Here is an 18,090-nt window from a genome sequence, read left to right on the forward strand (position 1 = left end):
TGTATACTTAACACTCGGTGGGTTTTATAGATTTATTCCCCCACCTACACCTGTGTCAAATGTTTCTTGGGGCTGGAGAGATGCCTAGTGGATAGAGGACCTGAGTGCAAATCCCAGTATTCTGTGTACCCCATGTATACCTGTTACCCCAGCACTGACAGGTGGAGACAGGAGGATGGCTGGAGTTTGCTGGCTGCCAACCCAGCTCCAGGTTCAGTGAGAGACCCTGTCTCAAGGGAATATGGTAGAGAGTGACATCCTTCTCTGGCCTTTTGAGTGTGTGTGCACGGGCATGCACATCCTCACACATGTGCCTGTACAACACAAACACACACAAATTCTGTATCATCTTCTAGAACAGCAGCTATGTGCCCTTCCACCACTCTAGTGGAACACTCTAATTAGCTAACCATCTCCACTGGGGGATAGTTAGTGTGCTTCTAACAAGCTGCCAGGCAGTGGTGGCGCACGCCTTCAATCCCAGCACTACAAAGGCAGGTGGATCTTTGTGAGTTCGAGGCCAGCCTGGTCTACAGAGCGAGTTCCAGGACAGCCAGGGCTACACAGAGAAACCCTATCTCGAAAAACAAAACAATCTGTAGTGACTATTGTAAAGCTGTTATTTTTATATACATCCAATAAATTATTTTTTGTTATTTGTTTGTTGATACAGGGTCTCACTATATAGTTCTGCTTGGCCTGGAACTTTGGCCTAGAAAGATCAAAGTCTTTTTCTAGTTTATTATTTAGATTTGTTTAATGTAATTATTATTTTAGAGGGTTTTTGTTTTGTTTTGTTTTTTGGGAACAGGGTTTCTCTGTGTAACCCTGGCTGTCCTGGAACTCACTCTGTAGACCAGGCTGGCCTTGAACTCACAGAGATCCACCTGCCTCTGCCTCCCGAGTGCTGGGATTAAAATCCTGTGCCACCACTGACTAGCATTTTAGAGATTATTATTTTAAGCTGGCCTAGAACTCAAAATCATCCTGCCTCAGCCTCAGCAAATTGTTAGGATTCCAAGCGCCCTACTTTTGATGGATGTGGCCGAATTCTTCAGAAGAGCTTCGCCAGTTTTGCTCCCGCGGGCTGTAGCTTTGTCTTCCGGTAGATCGCACCTCAGCAGAGTTCCAATTTATGTTATACCTGTGCCGAGGTTCCCTCTGGGACTCAGGGTTGGAGTTGTAGAAGCCAAGACTGCAAGCCATTCCCCAGATGAGGAAGAGAGCTCAGACCCGGGGGGCGCTCGGTGCTCTGTTCCGCTCAGTCCACCCTCATTCCTTTGCAGACAAGCACGAGACGAAGCTGAAGGGGGTCATCTACTTCCAGGCCATCGAGGAAGTGTACTATGACCACCTGCGCAGCGCAGCCAAGGTGAGGCAGCGGGGACCAGGGTGTGGCTGCGGGGACAGCCACCGGGAAGGGGTGTCGCAGCGTGTTCTGGGCGCAGCGGCCTTGGGCCTGTCCTCTGCCCAGGCTCCGCTTCCTCCTCACTCTTTTTACCAGTTTTCTCTTCCTTTCTTCCTCTCCCCCTCCCAGAAAAGGCTTTTCCACTTCACTATGGTGACTGAGGTACCCCTAGCCCACACGCCTTTAACCAGAACTGCTCACATTAACAGCTCCTATGTCCTATGGCCCCTGACCCCTGACTCCCCCTTCCGTTCCCCTAACGAGCTCCAGGCCAGAGAGAGGAGGAGCAAGGAGCTCCTGTGGATTGGACCCCGCTTGTTGCCTTCCTCTCTGGCCCTGACAGCTGGTGTAGCCCGGAGGGAGGTGGACAGTACAGGCTGGAGGGGTCGGTGGGCAAGTGCAGCACACTAGATTGGAATTGATAAGAGGAGTTGGAGGCTGAGCCAGCTAGCCTTATGCAAGCTGCCCTGCCTCTTGCCAGCCCTCAGACCCTACCTAACCCTGACCTCTGCTCCTCTAGGGTCTGGGCCAACCTCCTACTTAGAGCCTTTTCCTGCCTCTTTTTGCCCTAGAAGGGAATCTGGTTCTCACTGGGACAACCCTTGTGACAGATTCTCTTATATTCATTTTGGAACTGAGGCATGCGCCTTTTGGGGTTGCCAGGGTTTAGAGAGCCTAATACTGCCACGTGTTAGAACAAAAACCTGTGGACCCCTGGGGACTCGGCTCTGGCCTGTTTAAGACTCGGCCTTAGGCCAGGTGGTGGTGGCACACGCCTTTAATCCCGGCACTTAGGAGGCAGAGATGGGTGGATTTCTATGAGTTGGAGGCCAGCCTGGTCTGCAGAGTTCCAGGACAGCCAGGGCTACACAAAGAAACCCTCACTTGAACCCCTGTATTCTCCGCCCCCTCCAACCACCACCCGGCCAAAAAAGGCTCGCTCAGTCATAAATTCAGGATTTCCTGGGACTTTGAGGAAAGAGGCAGACAAGAGGCAGGTGAACAGAATGTTCTGGGCAATGGAGTTCCACCTTAGCACTTCCTGTCTTGCCTTGGCAGAGTCCGAATCCTGCCCTCACCTTCTGCGTGAAGACCCATGACCGGCTGTACTACATGGTGGCCCCATCTGCAGAGGCCATGCGCATCTGGATGGACGTCATCGTCACAGGAGCTGAGGGCTACACTCAGTTCATGAACTAACTACCATGCCCCTCCTGGGTCCCCAGGTCGGCCGCAGGACCCATGCCCTGCCACTTGCTGCTCGGCTTATCCCTGGCGACGGCGGCACACTGGGCACTGGGCCGCAAAGGCTCAGGATGTAGTAGAGTCCCCCCCAGGGCTTTTGTGCAAGAAGACAAACTGTTCTGTGAGGAGTGTGGTGCTTGAGGGTGGGGCTTGGGTCCCTAAGGGACCGGCGGAGAGGAGAGGAAGAGGGAGGGGCTTTGTTGTGTGTTGGGGAGCCCAGAAGCTCGGGGTTCCCTCCTGGGTCTGGCAGGCCTGAGGAGGAGTGGCAGAGCTGGCCTCTCAACTCGGTCCTGGCACTCGCTCGCTCCAGCTTGTTTTCTCTTTGTAAAGGACAAATTATGGTACCAGAATCTGCCAAAGATCCCCTTCTCATCTCACCCCCGTGCAGGGGCCTGGGGGGTGCCGAGCAGAGCCACGTGGTAGAGTTGGGGAACCACTCAGGCCTGCACTCCCCAGCCCCATTCTGCCTCCTCATTCTCCCACCTCTCCATACTTTCCACTACTTTGCTCAAGGACCAGAGACCTCAGGTGTCATCCTGGAGGTCCAGCCCCATCACCATGGTCCCCATGGTGACTGCTCCATCACCATGGTTACACACTAATCGCCACGGCCACTCTGTGGCTCAGCCCACTGCTTCGGCTGTGGGCCACGTGAAGGTACGTGCCATCATCTCTCCACCCCAGGCCTGGGGGCGTGTCACGTGGCAGGAGGAGACCCCGCCCCCCCTGCTGCGTTGGTCTCAAGCCCCCCGGTCCAGCCCTCGCCTTCCACCGTGCCTTGCTTAGAGCCAGAAGGGATGGTGTTGGGGGATCCCAGACCAGAGGAACGGCAGCACTGAGGGAGATGAAGCTAAGATCTGTCCTCCCAGTCTGACGGGATTAGTTCCCAGCGAGGAAGGAGGGTGGCTCGGGCCGTCCCGAAGGAAGCCTGAGCTGTGGGTGGGGAGGGCGGAAGCAGAGGCCCTGAGCTGTGGTACCCTCCCTCAGTTTCCCAAGGGCGATGGGGAAAGAGTGGGGATCACGTCTTCAGCTGGCTGGCTTCATTCAGCCTTTGCGCCTTAACACTAAGCAACCCTCCCTGCCCTCCCCAGCACTGGACCCTTGGTTGCTGGGGCCTGGCTGGGTGTTTTGCAGTATTTGTAAGCATTTCAGCAGAACAATAATAAAAAGCATTTTGACTATGTACGTGTGTGTGGAAGTCCAGGTTGTATGTGGCACCCCGTGGGGTGCTTCAGGCATTTGGATTCAGGTTTCTCGGGAGTAGGGCTTTCCAGCCTAGTGCAGGCTACCGGAGGGAATCCGGTCCCCAGTCTTGACCTCCTGATCACTTCTTGTCCCGGTGCGCTGTGAACAGGACAGCTGGGAGGTGGGGGTGTGAGGCAGGAGAAGGGAAGGGTGGAGCCAGTGGAGGAAGTTCCCACAGGGAGGCCATTCTTTTCCTTGTGGTCACCATGGCAGAAGGCTGACAAGAAGGGCGGCCACTAGGGAGTGGAGTCCCAGGGAAGCCAACTGGGTCCCTGAAGTCAGCTGGTCGCCATAGCGGTCCAGAAGCACCAGAGCCACTCCGTTGGTCCAACCAAATCCTTCCTGGAGAGAGGCCAGATCACTGAGGCCCCCAAGCCCTGTTTTGGGGATCCCCCCTCCCCAATGATTGTGGCCTCAGGAGCACAGATGGTTACCATTCAGAATCTCCCCTCATAGGCTCACTGAGCGTCTCAGACCTAAGGGCACATACATGTTCTGGGGGACAGCAGATCCCAGGAGTTGCCTGGAACGGTGTTGACCAGCTTACGCTAGTTGCTCACCTGAACTTCATACTCCCCTCCTCCACCTGGATGTCCACCGTTGCTCATGTCATACTAGGGACAAAAGCCTGAGTTAGAGGTGGGTACTGCGCCTAAGCCAACCACCCTAGCTATAGGGACAACCCCCCCCTGAAGGAACACAAGTCTGCACCAGGCTGATGCTCAGGCCCCTGCAGTGCCCAAGAATGGCCACTGGGGGCCGCACTGTGTCGGCTCTGCTGTCTTAGGCCTGGCAATGCCTGACGCATTCATTGTATCCTGGAAGGAGACCCTGATGAGACAGGCATACCCCCAGCCAGCTGCTCACCTTCTCATACATTGCTGACGTTTGGGAGTAGACTTTGAAGTTGGTTCTGATCCAATTCTGGGCGAGCTGGAAAGCCACCTCCTGAGTCCGTGGGGAAGCTGACTTGGCCAAACCTAAGACCCCACCCCAGACAAGGCCTGAATATTCGGAGACCCCATCCTGGGCAGAACAGAAGCCTGGGCCTTTCTCTCCCCAAGGCAGGAAGGGGGTCTAGGCCCTCAGATCTCCTTTCTGGACCTATGGACTCACATGTTCTTAATCTGGGGCCTGGGACTGGAGGGAAGGAGAGGCGGGCTGGGCCTGCCAGCTGCCTGTTTTCCTACCTCTGATGACCAGGTCCTGCAGGGGGGCCCAGGCATTGGGGAAATCCCACTGCTGGCCTGTGTTGCGAAGAGAAGTCGGGATCCCATTCTGGTAGGTCAAGATCTGGTTGTCCTAGAAGGTTCCAGGCACTGATGTGACTGTGGGTGGTGGCTGAAGCCAGAGCCAAGGACACTGGGCCCTCAGGGAAGGCAGATCCGCCCCTCCTGACCCTTCTCTTCCCGCCTCACGGCTGCTCCCAGTGGCCTCAGAGAGACTTGCGGGCTGAGTCAGGCACCCCAGCAGGGAAGGGAGGGTCCTGCCTCCAGGATGCCAGACCCGCCCCCAGCCCCCTCACCTCCAGGTATTTCAGAGCCTTGTCAATGGCGCTAGGGTCTGAGAAGCAGCCAGCCCAGAGTGGGGTGAGGTTGGAGGGGTAAAACTCCAGGTTCTTCTTCCCTTTTTCCACGTCATAGTCGAACCAGGCTCCCTTCTGCTCGTCCCACAGGAAGGCCTCCATGGCGGCCAAGCGCTGGGACCGCAGGTTTCTGTACTTTGTGGCCTGGGCGTCGTTCCCTGTGTGGCACACTGCCGTTAGCCTCACCAGGCGGGAACCTGAGCACGGCCCTTGCATCCCTGGCTTTAGATGTCTTTACTTTGCCCTCTTCCGTACGCGGTGCCCACACAGGCTAAGAATCCTAGGGACCAGGACGGTGACTCCCCAGTGCCCGCTAGAATCCATGGCTCCTTGAACTAATGGCCCTGCCCAGCTCACAGGGTCTCCCAAGTTCATCATTCTGACGACTTTTGCTCTGAAGGAGCTAAGGAAAGCCTTGGGGAATGGAGAGATCTGATGTATGCACCAGAGTGTCCCCTCACTGGCCCTAGAGGTCCTCCTAGAGCAAACGGGACCGGGGTGTGAAGACAAGGGTGGGCTCCTGAGACCTTGTCTTCCGTCAATGCCTCTGTCAAGGCGAAGGCTCCAGCTGGCTGGGGAGCTCTCCCTCCAGTTCCATGGCCAAGGCTGGTGCAGGAGCCCACCCTGGACTGTCTCCTCTCACGGGGTACTCACCTAGTCTAGAGTAGAAGTTACTCATCAGTTCCTCTGCTTGGCACAGGAAAGCATTCAGGTCGACAGGTACCATTTTGCTGGTTCGGATGCTGCTAAGCAAATCAGGGCTTGGGCCTCCGACAAGCCAGCGTGAAGAGAAGTCCCAGCCAGACTCAGCCCCAGCCTTAAGCTCAGCCCACAGAGTCTCTCGGTCCCCTGTAAGGACAGAATAGCAACCCCAGGCCAGAACTGACTGGAGGGGCAAGCAGCCACAGATCGAAGCCAGAAGTGTGCGGAGGCTCAACCCCCCTCCCATCAGCCCTTCCTCCTCCTCCTCTTCCTGTTTACCTTCTGACACAGTGTTCGCCAGCTCCTCATCCTTGCTGTAGGACTCTGGCCTGGCGAAGAGGAGGACAACGGCTTGGCATCAGTAGGTACTAATCCACTCGGCTCAACCGGAAGGCTCCGTCATCTTAACTCAGCCCCCCGCCCCCCTGACACACACAGCATAAGGGGACCTAAGGCTCTCAGGGCCGCGTCCGATAAGCTTAGTCACCCCCTCCAGCTCTAGGTCCACAGAGATGCTCCCATCAGAGTGAGCAGACAAGGGGCGGATGGCAGGCCAGTTTCTCACCTGGGTCCCCCATAAGGGACATAGTAACGGTTCAAGGCATAGCTTTGCCCTCCTGAGCTCACAGAGACGGTTCTGTTCACAGTCCAGAAGTCCAGCTCCGAGGCTAGGGTTCCAATGTTCTCCCTGGGTGGGGCAAGCAACACCTCAGACCATGTACATAGCCACTGCCCTTGGCCCTGGGGAGTCTCCAGCATAGGATATGCCAGCAGGCCAGCATGGGCAGGGTACCCACTGCAGGAAGCTGACATCCTGGGTGTGAGTCACGTATAGGTCCATCATGAGAGTCAGGAGTGGGGGTTGGCTCCGTTGCAGGTAATACACACGTCCACCATTGGGGATATGTCCGTAGCTGCCAAGAGGGACTCTGCTTAAGTACTCCCTGGCCCAGCAGCAAGGCAAGCCCAGCTCCCTGCTTAGGATTCTTTCTTACGTCTTCACCAGATCCAGAAAGTTCTGTAGCATGCCCTTCACCGTTGAGGCCATCTCGGAGAGAAGCAGACCTTCCATCACCCAGTAGGAATCCCTGATGGAGGGAGTCGGCACACATCACCCAGCCTTCCCCCTCTGCCCTTCACTCCCATGTTGGAGGGTGCTGGCCCTGGGTTCCCCACCACATGGTTCTGCCAGCCTCCATGAGCCCCTAGCCTCTCGGGCATGGACACTCACCAGTAGTAGAATTCGACGAAACGCCCTCCAGGCACAATGAAGGGGTGTTCTGAGTAGATCAGGGAGGACCTCTCGGGGTGGGTAAGAAGTTCCGGCTTCATCTGGAGTCAAGGAAGAGGGGAGAGGGGAGCCCAGCATCAGCCTGAGGGTGGCGCCTGCGGAGGGTGGGGGCAGAGGGCCTGGCAGCCCTGGCTGGGGAGACTGGTTCTCTCCTCCCTTCTGCCATGCCGTGGAGCCCAGGCCAACTTCTGGGAGTCTTAGAGTCCTCACTCTGCACCTGCCAGCCTCTGGGGTCCTGGCTCAACTTGATGGTATGCTGAAGCCCGACCACTGCACATGGCATCAGGCCGGCGACCACTGGCAGTGTCCTTTGTGGTGATCCAGATGAGGCAATGCTAGTAGAGGTCTCCCCCCAACATCCCTGCTGCCACTTGAAGCCAAAGAAGGTGAAATACTCTCTCCCACTCCTTCTTGAATAATGAAACCCATGCTCTTTCCCCAGGGGCAGTTGAGGAAATCGGGAGTATTGAAGACCGGCATGGAGCCCCTCGGGTCCTTCTTCGGCCTGTTTCTGCCACGTCTAATGTGTTATCAGGGAGTTCAACCTGCCTGGATCATTGTCATCAAGCAGCAGAATGGGGGTCAGGTATGGGCCTACTGGACTGGCTGGTCCTGTGCAGTCTTAGGACTGACCACCGGGCAGGAAAGAGAGGCCCTCAGCACTGGGCTGAACACAGGCTGGCCACATGCAGCCAAAATGACTATCCTTGGGACTGGGGCTATTCCTAAAGCTCAAGAAGGGGGGGGGGGCAGAGGGCATGAACCTCTGCCATGCACCTCCAGGCTGCAGGGGGCCAGCATTGGGCAGCCCACAGGTAGCAGGACTAGCTTGGTCGGCATGGATGGTTCCCTGGAGGGTGTGAGGGATTAGAAGCAGATGTTCCCTTTAAGCTTTCTAGAAGGATTCTATTTAGGGGTCAGCGATGTGGGCTGTGTTCTTAGGAAATATCTGTGCTCTCGGGTATTGTGGGTCAACAGGCATGGCTCTGTCCCATCCCCGGAGCAGTTAGCCAGGCCATGAAGCAGGCCCAGGCCACTGATACCTTCTTTCCCAGCTTTTTCCAGATCTGGTGCAGTTGCTTCGCCCAGGCACGCAGCTTGGCATCTGAGACCTTTTGCAGGAACTGAGGGCTAGAAAAGACGACCCCACCAGGTTCGTGGAGGCAGCCCCAAGAGAGGGACCCTGTCCCTGCCTTCTCTCCAGAGTGGTACCTGTCTGTCCAGTCTTCTGGGATCCAGGACTGCAGCTCCTGTCCCACGGGCTGGAAGTAACGCTGGACAAACTCCTGAAGCTGTTCCCTGGGGATGCTGTGGTTGTGTGCCGTGGCCAGCTCGCTGAATCTCTGCAGAACCTCCTCTGGAGAGCAGGGGACATCGAGGGGTCCGTGGGGTACCCCGAGACACATCCTGATCAGGGAAGCTTATGCTGCTCCCACATCTGCCTACTGTAGGTAGAAGGTTCAGGAGAAGGCAAGGTGGTTTTACCTGGAGACGTGGCCAGCGACATGTCCACAAAGTGCTTGTCGTCTTGGTAGAGCTTTGCCATCTGAACTTGGTGAAGGAGCTCCCCATGGCAGTAGATCTGGCTGCAGAGACAGTCGGGTGGAATGGTCAGTAAAGGGGACTGGGGTGTGGGGGACAATGACAATACCAACAACAATGACAACGTCTTCCTCATGTGGCCCTGGCTGTCCCGGAATTCGATATGTAGAGATCCATAATCATCCAAATCAGAGACCTGCCTGCCCCTGCCTCCCCAGTGCTGGGATTAAAGCCCTGTGTCTCTAGGCCTGGCTGTGGACATGCCTTAATAAATCTTCCCCAAGTTTGTTGTGGTGGCGCACACCTTTAATCCCAGAACTTGGGAGGCAGAGGCAGGCGGATCTCTGAGTTCGAGGCCAGCCTGGTCTACAGAGAGAGATCCAGGACAGATGGGGCTGCATAGAGAAACCCTGTGAAAAGAAGGAGAAGGAGTAGGCTGTGCCCTTAAAACCCTTTCTATGATGCAATCATTTGTTCCAGAGCACACAGCTTGGGGATTCAGGGAGGTGCCTATTGCTTCTATGGGCAGGCAGCGTCCTTCCCCCGGGGCCATCTGTAGACAGCCCTGAAGAAGCTTGTCCTGTGAACAACTCTCTATGACCCACGGAAAGCTACTGGGCTTAGGAGTGTGCACAGGGTCCTTCTGGAAGGCCATGTCCTCTGCTGATAGGTGGTTTGGCAGAAGGTAAGAACAGTTACAGGCATGGTCTATGCTGTTGTCCTCATGGTAATGGCAAAATTGAATGGTAAAAGTCCCTATGCCTAAAAGGAAGACATCAGCCATCAGTCTCTGGTCTCACACATGTACATGCAGAGGGCTATGTACACACACACACTTTCCTACACACACACACACACACACACACACACACACCTCCTTCCTCCCCACACCTCCCTCCCTACACAGACACACACACACGCCTCCCTACACACACCCCTCCTTCCCTACACACACATACACACACACATACATCCCTCCCTCCCTACACACATATACACACACCCCTCCCTACACACACACACACACATACACACACCTCTCCCTACACACATACACACACCCCTCCCTACACACACACACACACACACCTCCTCCTTCCCTACACACATACAATTTTTCTTTTAAAAAGTCTTTATGGGTAGGTTTTAATGATTCATAGGGCATAGCAAATGGCTGGCAGATGGGCAGCGAACAAACTGAACTATTAAATCACTTTCCAGAAATCGCTGTAGATATTAAAGGGGTCATGAAAGCAGCTGTGCAGACTTGGATGTAAATGAAAATACTCGGAACTCTATAAAGTTCTGTCTTGGGACAGAAAGCACTGTACCAGTGTAGAACAAACACTGGGGTATGCTTCTCGTAAGTATTTGTGGTGGCTTACACCTGCAAACCCAGCACTGAGGCAGGAGGACTGACGGGAGTTTGAAGCCAGTCTGGGTTACAGAGCGAGACTCAAAAGAGAGAAAGGGCGAGAGAGATGAGGGAGGAGGGGGCTGGAGAGACGGACCAGCAGTTAAGAGCACATTCTGGTGATGCTGAGGACTTGAATTCAGTTCCCAGTATCCTCTGCAAGTAGTTTACAACCTCGTATAACCCAGGGGATCTGATGCCCTCTTCTGGCTTCTAAGGACACTGCACTCACATGCACATGGCCACACACATACACATGTAATTTTTTAATTAAAAAAAAGAAGAAAGAGTGTGGGGAAGGATACAGTCCCCAGAGGCCACCAAATGACTTCACATCAAATGGACATGTTGGGAATTGAACTGAAGTTCTCTGGAAGTGCTCTTAACTGATGAGCACTGGGCTTATAGTTTCTAGTTATTTTCTGTGTTTATTTTTGAGACAGGGTCTCACTGTGCAAGTTAGGCTGGCCTTGAACTCACACAGATCCACCTGCCTCTGCCTTTTTTTTTTTTTTTTAATGAGATAGGTTGTTTCAGTGAAGCTCATGCTTGGCTCAAATCCTAGATTCTCTTGCCTCAGCCTCCTGGGTGCTGAGATTAACAAACGTGTGCGGCTAAGCTCAGCCTGGACTTAATGAAGAGAAGCATTCAGAGGAAAAGATTAATTAATTAGAGCAGGAGATCTCTCCCAGGAGGGGAACAAAGGTTGAAGAAGTGGAGAGGAGGATCAGGCCAAGTCCATGAATAATGCTAGATAATGCCAGGATCCAACCCTGGGGATGGGCAGTGCACGGCTCCAGCAGGGCCTCCTGGTTATTTAATGAATATTGAGGCCAAGTAGTCATGGGCAACACCCTCCGCCCCAGCTGCCAGCTGCAAGGGACAATCTCGTGGCTTTCTACCATATTCTCTGGAGACTTAAAATATGCATGCACTCTGACCTCCATTACTCCAAGGGCAGAAGACACACCCCTTGGGACACTGGGAAGGATAGCTAATCTTCCGAGGACCACTTGTGCCCTCCCTTGGGGAGGCCTGGGCTCCGTAATATAATAAGGCACCATGGGAACCAGATCTGGTCCAAGCTTGTGCACTGAGATAGGGTGACTGACTTTGACTTTGTTCCCAACCAACCTAGAAAATAATGAACACACACAGCCCCACGCCAGCAGTGATGCATGCACACGATATTTGGCAAATAGATGAGGCACAGAAAATTTCCCTGTGATTTTCACAGACTCGTCGTCTATAATGAAACTGAACGGCACGTGACGTGGTGGGTGCTGACATGTTGGTAACTTAACTGCCTAATGTAAGTGACTCATATGGGGACACTGGTACTGATGATCAAATACACTGGGAGATGGAGCAAGAGCATTCCCTGGACAGAGTGCCAAAGGAACAGGCTGGCCTGAGAAGACCTGTAGTAGTTTCTGAACTAAGTACTTCCACCAAGTTGGTCCTCAGGCACGACAATAGATCAAGGAGGGCTATCAAATTAGTGTAAAACACACCCACAGAGGTTATTAGGCCAGATTGGTTGTCTCTTGAAATCCATTAGTCTTCATCAATTCTTTCAAATTCTGTCATAGTCTGACTGATCCCAACACTGCGTATTCTATGTAAGTTCTATGCTAAGTGGAAATGTCCAGATACGTAGGATGGTGCTGTTGTGAGTCTTGGCCAGCGGCCAGGAGAGTTGGCTTAGCACCTAAGAGCATTTGCTGCTCTTGCAGAGGACCTGGGTTCAGTTCCCAGCACCCACATGGCAAATCTCAACCATCTCTGACTGCAGTTTCAGGGCATCTGATGCCCTCTTCTGGCCTCCACAGGCACTGCACACATAGGATGCACTTACAGGCAGGCAGGCATAACACTCCTAAACATAAAATAATAAATAAAAGTATGAGCCAGGCATGGTGGCACACGTCTTTAATCCCAGCACTTGGGAGGCAAAGGTGGTGGATCTCTATGAGTTTGAGGCCAACCTGGTTTACACAGTGAGTTCCAGGACAGCCAAGGCTACATAGAGAGATCCTGTCTCAAAAAAACAAAATTAATTAATACAAATTTAATTAATTAATTAGTTATTTAATCAAAAAAGAATCTTGGCCAAGGTCAAAATAGCTGTGAAGTAGTCAATTCAGTTCTGATACTAATCAGCTTCACATGTTTAGGGCACAGTCTAATCAAATGTCACTTCAGACGCCAGTTATAAATGGGAGGGTCTTCAGGCTGCTTATAGTTTGAAGTGCCTGGTTACAAACTGCAGGCCCTTGGGAACTTCTACAGGAAGACTGATAGTCCCAGCTTCTCCTCACTTGGGAACCACCCTGGCTTCTGGCATGTGTAGCCACAGTCCTGCTCCTGGGACCAAGGCATCAGGGAAGAGAGCAAGCTCAGACGACAGGAAAACAGCTGAACTGTTCCCTTTCCCCACAAAAAGAACTGGCTAGTCAGGTCCTCCATACCTGCTCTCTAAGTCATTCAGAAAAGCAGGGGCCTGTACTAGCAGACAGTCCTTCAGAGCTCCCCAAATGCTGAGTGTGAGCACACATGTGTGAAGGTGTGCAAGCTGTGTCTTTCACATCTTTATCTCTCACTGTTCCCTGCTGTACATGACAAATGTCTTAACTGCCTGTTCCAATTCTCCTACTCCTTCTTCATTCAAGGCCTTATGCATCCTGGAGTGGCCTTGAGCTAGATATGGAGCCAAGGGTGATCTTGAACTTCTGATCTTCCTGCCTCCACCTCCTGAGTAATGAGATTATAGGAATGGACCACCCTGCCCCATTTATCGACTTCCTGTATGACAGACAGGTAGTCTACCAACTGAGCTATATCTTCAAATCTTTAAGGTTAATGTTTTTCCATTATCTTTCTGCCTGACCATTATGAACCGGGCCATTAGTGCCTGCTCAGGAGTTGGTGAAACCCAAATTCAATGGCAAAGTCTCAATTCAGCCCATGGAGTTGACTTCTTGTTTTCTTCCATCAAAACATCATACTCCATGTTCACCTTGAAATAGACATTCATAAAACAAACTGTGGGTCCATTGAGGGTGTTCATAGGGCACAGCCCTCTTTCTGAGAGCATTATTCCAACATTTCCCAGGATGCCATAGTCTTTCAGTTGCCAACAATATCTCATGCCCTTTAGTTTTAGGGGAAATTTCAACTAATATCTGATAGTAAGCTACTAATTACTACCAGCTAGAAAGTCTCTAGTCCAAAGTATCAGAGATTATGCTGGGAAGGTGTTCAAAGGCTGCTGTGCCAGGGCCTGATCTTTGCTCCACAGAAGGTGATCAATCCCTTTGGGAGTGGTGTGGTGCTGTATGCCTACAATCAAGTGGGTGAGGCAGGAGGATTGAGAATTGGAACCCAGCTTGGGCTACACAGTGAGACTCACTGAGCCATCTCACAAGTTTAATTTTTGAGACGGGGTCTCATGTAGCCCAAGGTGGCCTCCAACTTCCTGAATAGCTGAGGATGACCTTCAGACTGACGTTGAATTTGTAATTCTCCACCTCCCGAGTGCTGGGATTAGAGGTAGGAGCCACCATGCTTTGCTTATGCAGTGCTGGGGTCAAGACCAGGACTTCATCTTTCCCAGCGAAGCTACCCCCACATCCTATTTCTATATTTTTTTTTAAGATTTTTAAAGAAAGAGAGAGAGAGTGTGTGTGAGCAAGTGCCCAAGGAGTCACTTGAAGCTGGAGTTCTAGGCAGGTGTGAGCTGCCAGGTGTAGGTGCCAGGAACTGAACTCCAACCCTCTGAAAGAGTAGTGTGTATTCTTTTTTTTCTTTTTTCTTTTTCCTTTTATTTTATTTTACAATACCATTCAGTTCTACATATCAACAGTAGTGTGTATTCTTAAACACTGGCCATCTCTCCAGGCCCTGCTTTTTCTTATTGGTGTCCTTTGCCTCATTTATCAGAGTCCCTTCCCTAGAGATTGAATCCATCATCTCAAAACCCCCACCGCTAACCTACCACAGCACTACTACTCTGGTTTTGTTTTTCTTGTTTGTTTGTTTTTGAGACCAGATCTTTCTATGTAGCCTTGGCTATTCTGGAACACACTATGTAGACCAGGCTGGCATGAGTATTCTTCAGTACCAAGGCAACCCTGTGGTCACCCAAGAATGAAAACTTTCTCACATATTATATATATATTATGAGTGCTCTGCATATAAACCTGCACACCAGAAGAGGGCACTAGATCTCATTATAGATGGTTGGGAGCCACCATGTGGTTGCTGGGAATTGAACTCAGGACCTCTGGAAGAGCAGCCAGTGCTCTTAACCTCTGAGCCATCCCTTCAGCCTATCACCTGACCTTTTGTCCTTCCTTTTTCCAAACAGTCCCCTCAGGGGTTGGCATCATTCTCCTAAATCACATACTAACACCAATAGCAATTTAATTCTGGCGCAAGCCACCTGGAGACATGCAGATTCCACACAAAAGGTTAAAGGATCAGCCCTTCCTTTATGAAGAGGACAGTCATAAGCTTGGAGGGTTCTCATACCACTTGTACTGTGTATAAATGTAGGGGTTCCCATGGTCTCCTTAGAATCCATTATTTGCTAGAACCCAGAACCCAGGAAATCATTATGTCTGTGATTGTATTTTTCTTTTGCTTTTGTTTTTGAGACAGGGTTTCTCTGTGTAGCCCTGGCTGTCCTGGAACTCGCTGTGTAGACCAGGCTGGCCTCAAACTCCTGAGTGCTGGGGTTAAAGGCATGCACTACCACTGCTCAGCTAATTATATTTTTCTTATCGGGAGCCATCAGGATGAGCCAAATGAAGACCCGCATGACAGTGCAGGGCGACGCCCGACTCCTGTGATGTCCCTGACTGTGGAATCGTGACGCTTCACCCTCCCAACTTTCTGCTGCGTCTCCAACCTGAAAGTCTCACCAGTGTCTGGAATTTAGAGTTTTGGTCAGGGTCTCATTCATTATAAAGAGCACACTTAACTGAGTCACCGGTCATGTGATTGAATGCGATGTTCAGGAACCTTCCTTTTCCTGAAGCTCCAATGATAGCTTGTGACCCAAAGGCCCAAGTTTCCAAACATATTCTTGTGTTTCTGGAGGGGTTGCTGTCTTCTTGAGTTGTCCCGGAAGCATGAGCTCCCTGGGGACACACATGCCACAAAGTCACCTTATTTTCGTGAGCCATGAAGACCCATGATGAGCAACGAAGACATGTGAGAAGTTCCAAAGGCTTAGAGACAACCTGCCAGGAACCCAGGAGGAAGACCATTCGGATCCTTCCTCATAGCAGAAAAGCTCTACACTGCACAAGAGACTCGTTCCCACCTGCACATCGCCAGGCCCCGAAGCCACCAGAGAGAACAGCGCAAAGACACTGGAATGTGCCGCCTGGTGAGCGTTTACATGGGGCTTGGAGCACTGGGTATCTTAGACTAATGCTGTGATTTATGGTGGGGGCAACAGGCCACACAATATCCGTTGAACCTTTGGAGACCTGGGAAGGTCACTGTGAAGACACCCCCCCCCAAAAAAAAAAAAAAAAAACAACACCGAGACTCAGGGGAGCCTCCTGGTTGGCAGTACTCCGTGTGCACGTGCCCTGGGAGAGGACAGCTGGAAGGTGGAGTTCCTTCTGTCCTGGACTCTGCCCTCTACATCTGTCCCTTCGATGGCTGTCATCCACAAGCACACACGTGACTGTCCGAGTAGAGCCCTGACATGCCAGGGACAAGCAGCGGGCATTTACGTTGCCCACTCTGTAAATAGCCTAACAGGACTCAAGAGACTGCATCGCATAGCCACTCTGAAATCCTGGCTACTGCTGATCAAACAGGTCCTACTAATTATTCCAGATCCTGCCTCTCCTTCTGTGCTACACAGTTGGTCATCAACAAGTCTCCACAACTCCGTCTTCAAACGCACCCCTTATAGACTCCGCCCCACCCTGTCCTGGTCTCCTTTCCCCTCATGGCCTCTTCCTGCTTCTGTCCCAGATTCCTGGGACTTGGTGACCATTGAAAGACACCTGGGAGCCTCTGCACTGCAGACCCTGCCTGGCTGTCCCCAAAGGAGGCCCCTTCCAGGGTTCCGTTTGTCCATTGCCTCCTCTGAGACGCGCTCCATCGTATCCCCCTCTGTTTAGTCATTACTCAGCCCCCCAGCTTCCCTTGGCTTCTTCTCCCTCCTAGGCTCTGGTTTTACCCTTCTCTCAAGAGCTGGTGATGTGGGAGTCCGTGTGGAAGAGGGACTGGCAGCGCCATGTCCAGGGGGCAGGATGGTGCTCTCATCCGTGCATTTGCCGGCAGAAGCTTGGACTCAGGGGACAGGTTTGACTTGCCCTGGGGCACAGAGGGAGCTGCAGGGCAAGCTGAACCTCATGGGTTCTCGCCAGGTCCTACACTCCAGGTCCTACACCAGGCGAGGAAAGGTTTGCTAAAACCATGGAGGGCACAGCCCTGCTCAGTCCAAGGAACAGCTTGGGTGGTGAGCTCTGGCGGGCTGTGGTCAACAGCTCTGGGGTCACCCCGACACATTAAGTTTGGTGTCTGGCACAGGACCTACCTCTTCCTTGCCCTCTGAGAGGCCGGCCCTCAGAGGGCAGCTCTCATCCCAGCCTGCCACCCCTGCCTTGCAGCTTCCCCAAACTCCTACCTCTCACAGGGTGGCGGCAGGGCCTCCTGGGACCCGAGTCCCAGTCCCAGCAGAAGCAGCAGGTGCAGCTCCCAGGTCATCCTGGGCACAGTGGCTGTGGCTGGAACCGAATGAGCAAGCCCTGGCACCTCTGGCTTGCGGGGCACAGCCTGCTTCACTTGCCTACCCAGGTCAGGCAAAGTCCAGGCCATGAGGTGTGGCCACCCAAGGTGGGATGTGTGCTTCATCGTATCGTATTGTTAGCACTTTCCAGCCACAGTGGCCACTAACTACCCCATCAGCCACCATTAGTGTTTGTTTCTTTCATTTCTCAATCCCAGCTGACGTCACACGCTCAGGGACTTTCCTCAGAGTCAGATGTGTGGGCACCCAAGGGCCAGGGCCATAGTTGCGGTCACCCATGTATGAGTTAGACACCAAGTCTGTGGGTGGCTCCCAAGTCACTCACGTCAGAAGGAAGCACTTCTTTTAACATTTTAGACAGAGTGGCTCAAGGCTTCTCCAGTGTGATGCCAAACTCAGACGCTGATAGTTATCTACAGGAGACACTGTGGGGACCCAGGACGGCCTTTTCGGGATGGGTCAGGGAGACCCACCGTAGGATGCTATCTGCAGTGAGTCTTGAGGAATACAGTCAGGACACCATTCCACCATATGGGGCATCCAGAGACTTGGCATCAGTACAGGGGAGGTTGTGTGGCAGGCTGAAGGGACATGTTGGCACCATTTTATAGTGGCAATTAATGAGGCAATTCCACGTAGTTTATCTGATAGTCAAAAGGGGTTTATTTTGAGTCAACTTACAGCAAGCTCAGGGGGCCGGTTACAGGATCAGGAGAGGTGAGGCGCAGTCCAACACGGCTCTCTGAAGAACTCTGACCTGGTCTGTGGTCCAGCATCCAGCATCCAGGATCACGAGATAGCCAACTGTGTGAGCGCGGATGCATTGCAGGTCTTAAGGGGTCCCCGTCTCTGCCACACCCCGGGCAGGGGCAGGTACCTA

General features: G+C 52.7%; 2 protein-coding genes across 18 annotated transcripts in view; one reads left to right on the forward strand and one right to left on the reverse strand.

Moving 5' to 3' along the window:
- Phldb1 (pleckstrin homology like domain family B member 1) overlaps nt 1-3,838 on the forward strand; it is a 47,350-nt gene extending 43,512 nt beyond the window's left edge. For 10 of the 15 annotated variants that reach the window (XM_028866384.2, XM_028866387.2, XM_028866389.2 and 7 more), the window contains 3 exons: nt 1,287-1,372; nt 1,538-1,570; nt 2,468-3,836. In XM_028866384.2, coding sequence (XP_028722217.1) covers nt 1,287-1,372; nt 1,538-1,570; nt 2,468-2,608 — 260 coding nt within the window. In that variant the 3' untranslated portion in view covers nt 2,609-3,836. Of the gene's footprint in view, nt 1-1,286; nt 1,373-1,537; nt 1,571-2,467 lie in introns of all 15 variants that reach the window. The other 5 variants (XM_028866388.2, XM_028866390.2, XM_037207560.1 and 2 more) reach the window with 4 other exon arrangements.
- Nucleotides 3,839-3,840: 2 nt separating this feature from the next.
- On the reverse strand, nt 3,841-17,367 carry Treh (trehalase). Of its 3 annotated transcripts, XM_028866400.2 has the most exons (15): nt 17,088-17,367; nt 8,962-9,062; nt 8,689-8,833; nt 8,520-8,607; nt 7,417-7,517; nt 7,181-7,273; nt 6,983-7,099; nt 6,751-6,873; nt 6,465-6,514; nt 6,138-6,332; nt 5,424-5,641; nt 5,089-5,200; nt 4,766-4,878; nt 4,459-4,512; nt 3,841-4,240 (listed from the first exon to the last, which is right to left on the reverse strand). In XM_028866400.2, exons 1-15 carry the CDS (start codon nt 17,312-17,314, stop codon nt 4,100-4,102), a joined length of 1,878 nt encoding a protein of 625 aa, XP_028722233.2. In that variant the 5' UTR covers nt 17,315-17,367; the 3' UTR covers nt 3,841-4,099. The 3 variants fall into 3 exon arrangements, with proteins under 3 accessions (XP_028722233.2, XP_028722234.2, XP_037063457.1); XM_028866401.2 differs by lacking the exon at nt 7,417-7,517 and having other exon boundaries at nt 8,962-9,058; XM_037207562.1 differs by lacking the exon at nt 4,766-4,878 and having other exon boundaries at nt 4,212-4,240.
- Between the last annotated feature and the right edge of the window lie 723 nt (nt 17,368-18,090).

This window comes from Peromyscus leucopus, chromosome 7, assembly GCF_004664715.2.
Source record: "Peromyscus leucopus breed LL Stock chromosome 7, UCI_PerLeu_2.1, whole genome shotgun sequence".
NCBI lineage: Eukaryota > Metazoa > Chordata > Mammalia > Rodentia > Cricetidae > Peromyscus > Peromyscus leucopus.

Coding starts and splice junctions, on each gene's coding strand:
- Treh (XM_028866400.2), bottom strand. CDS start 17,314: ATGAAGCACACATCCCACCTTGGGTGGCCACACCTCATGGCCTGGACT. Junction 8,834..8,961: donor GTCGCTGGCCACGTCTCCAG/GTAAAACCACCT, acceptor CCTGCTCTCCAG/AGGAGGTTCTGCAGAGATTC. Junction 6,874..6,982: donor CAGGATGTCAGCTTCCTGCA/GTGGGTACCCTG, acceptor TGCCCCACCCAG/GGAGAACATTGGAACCCTAG.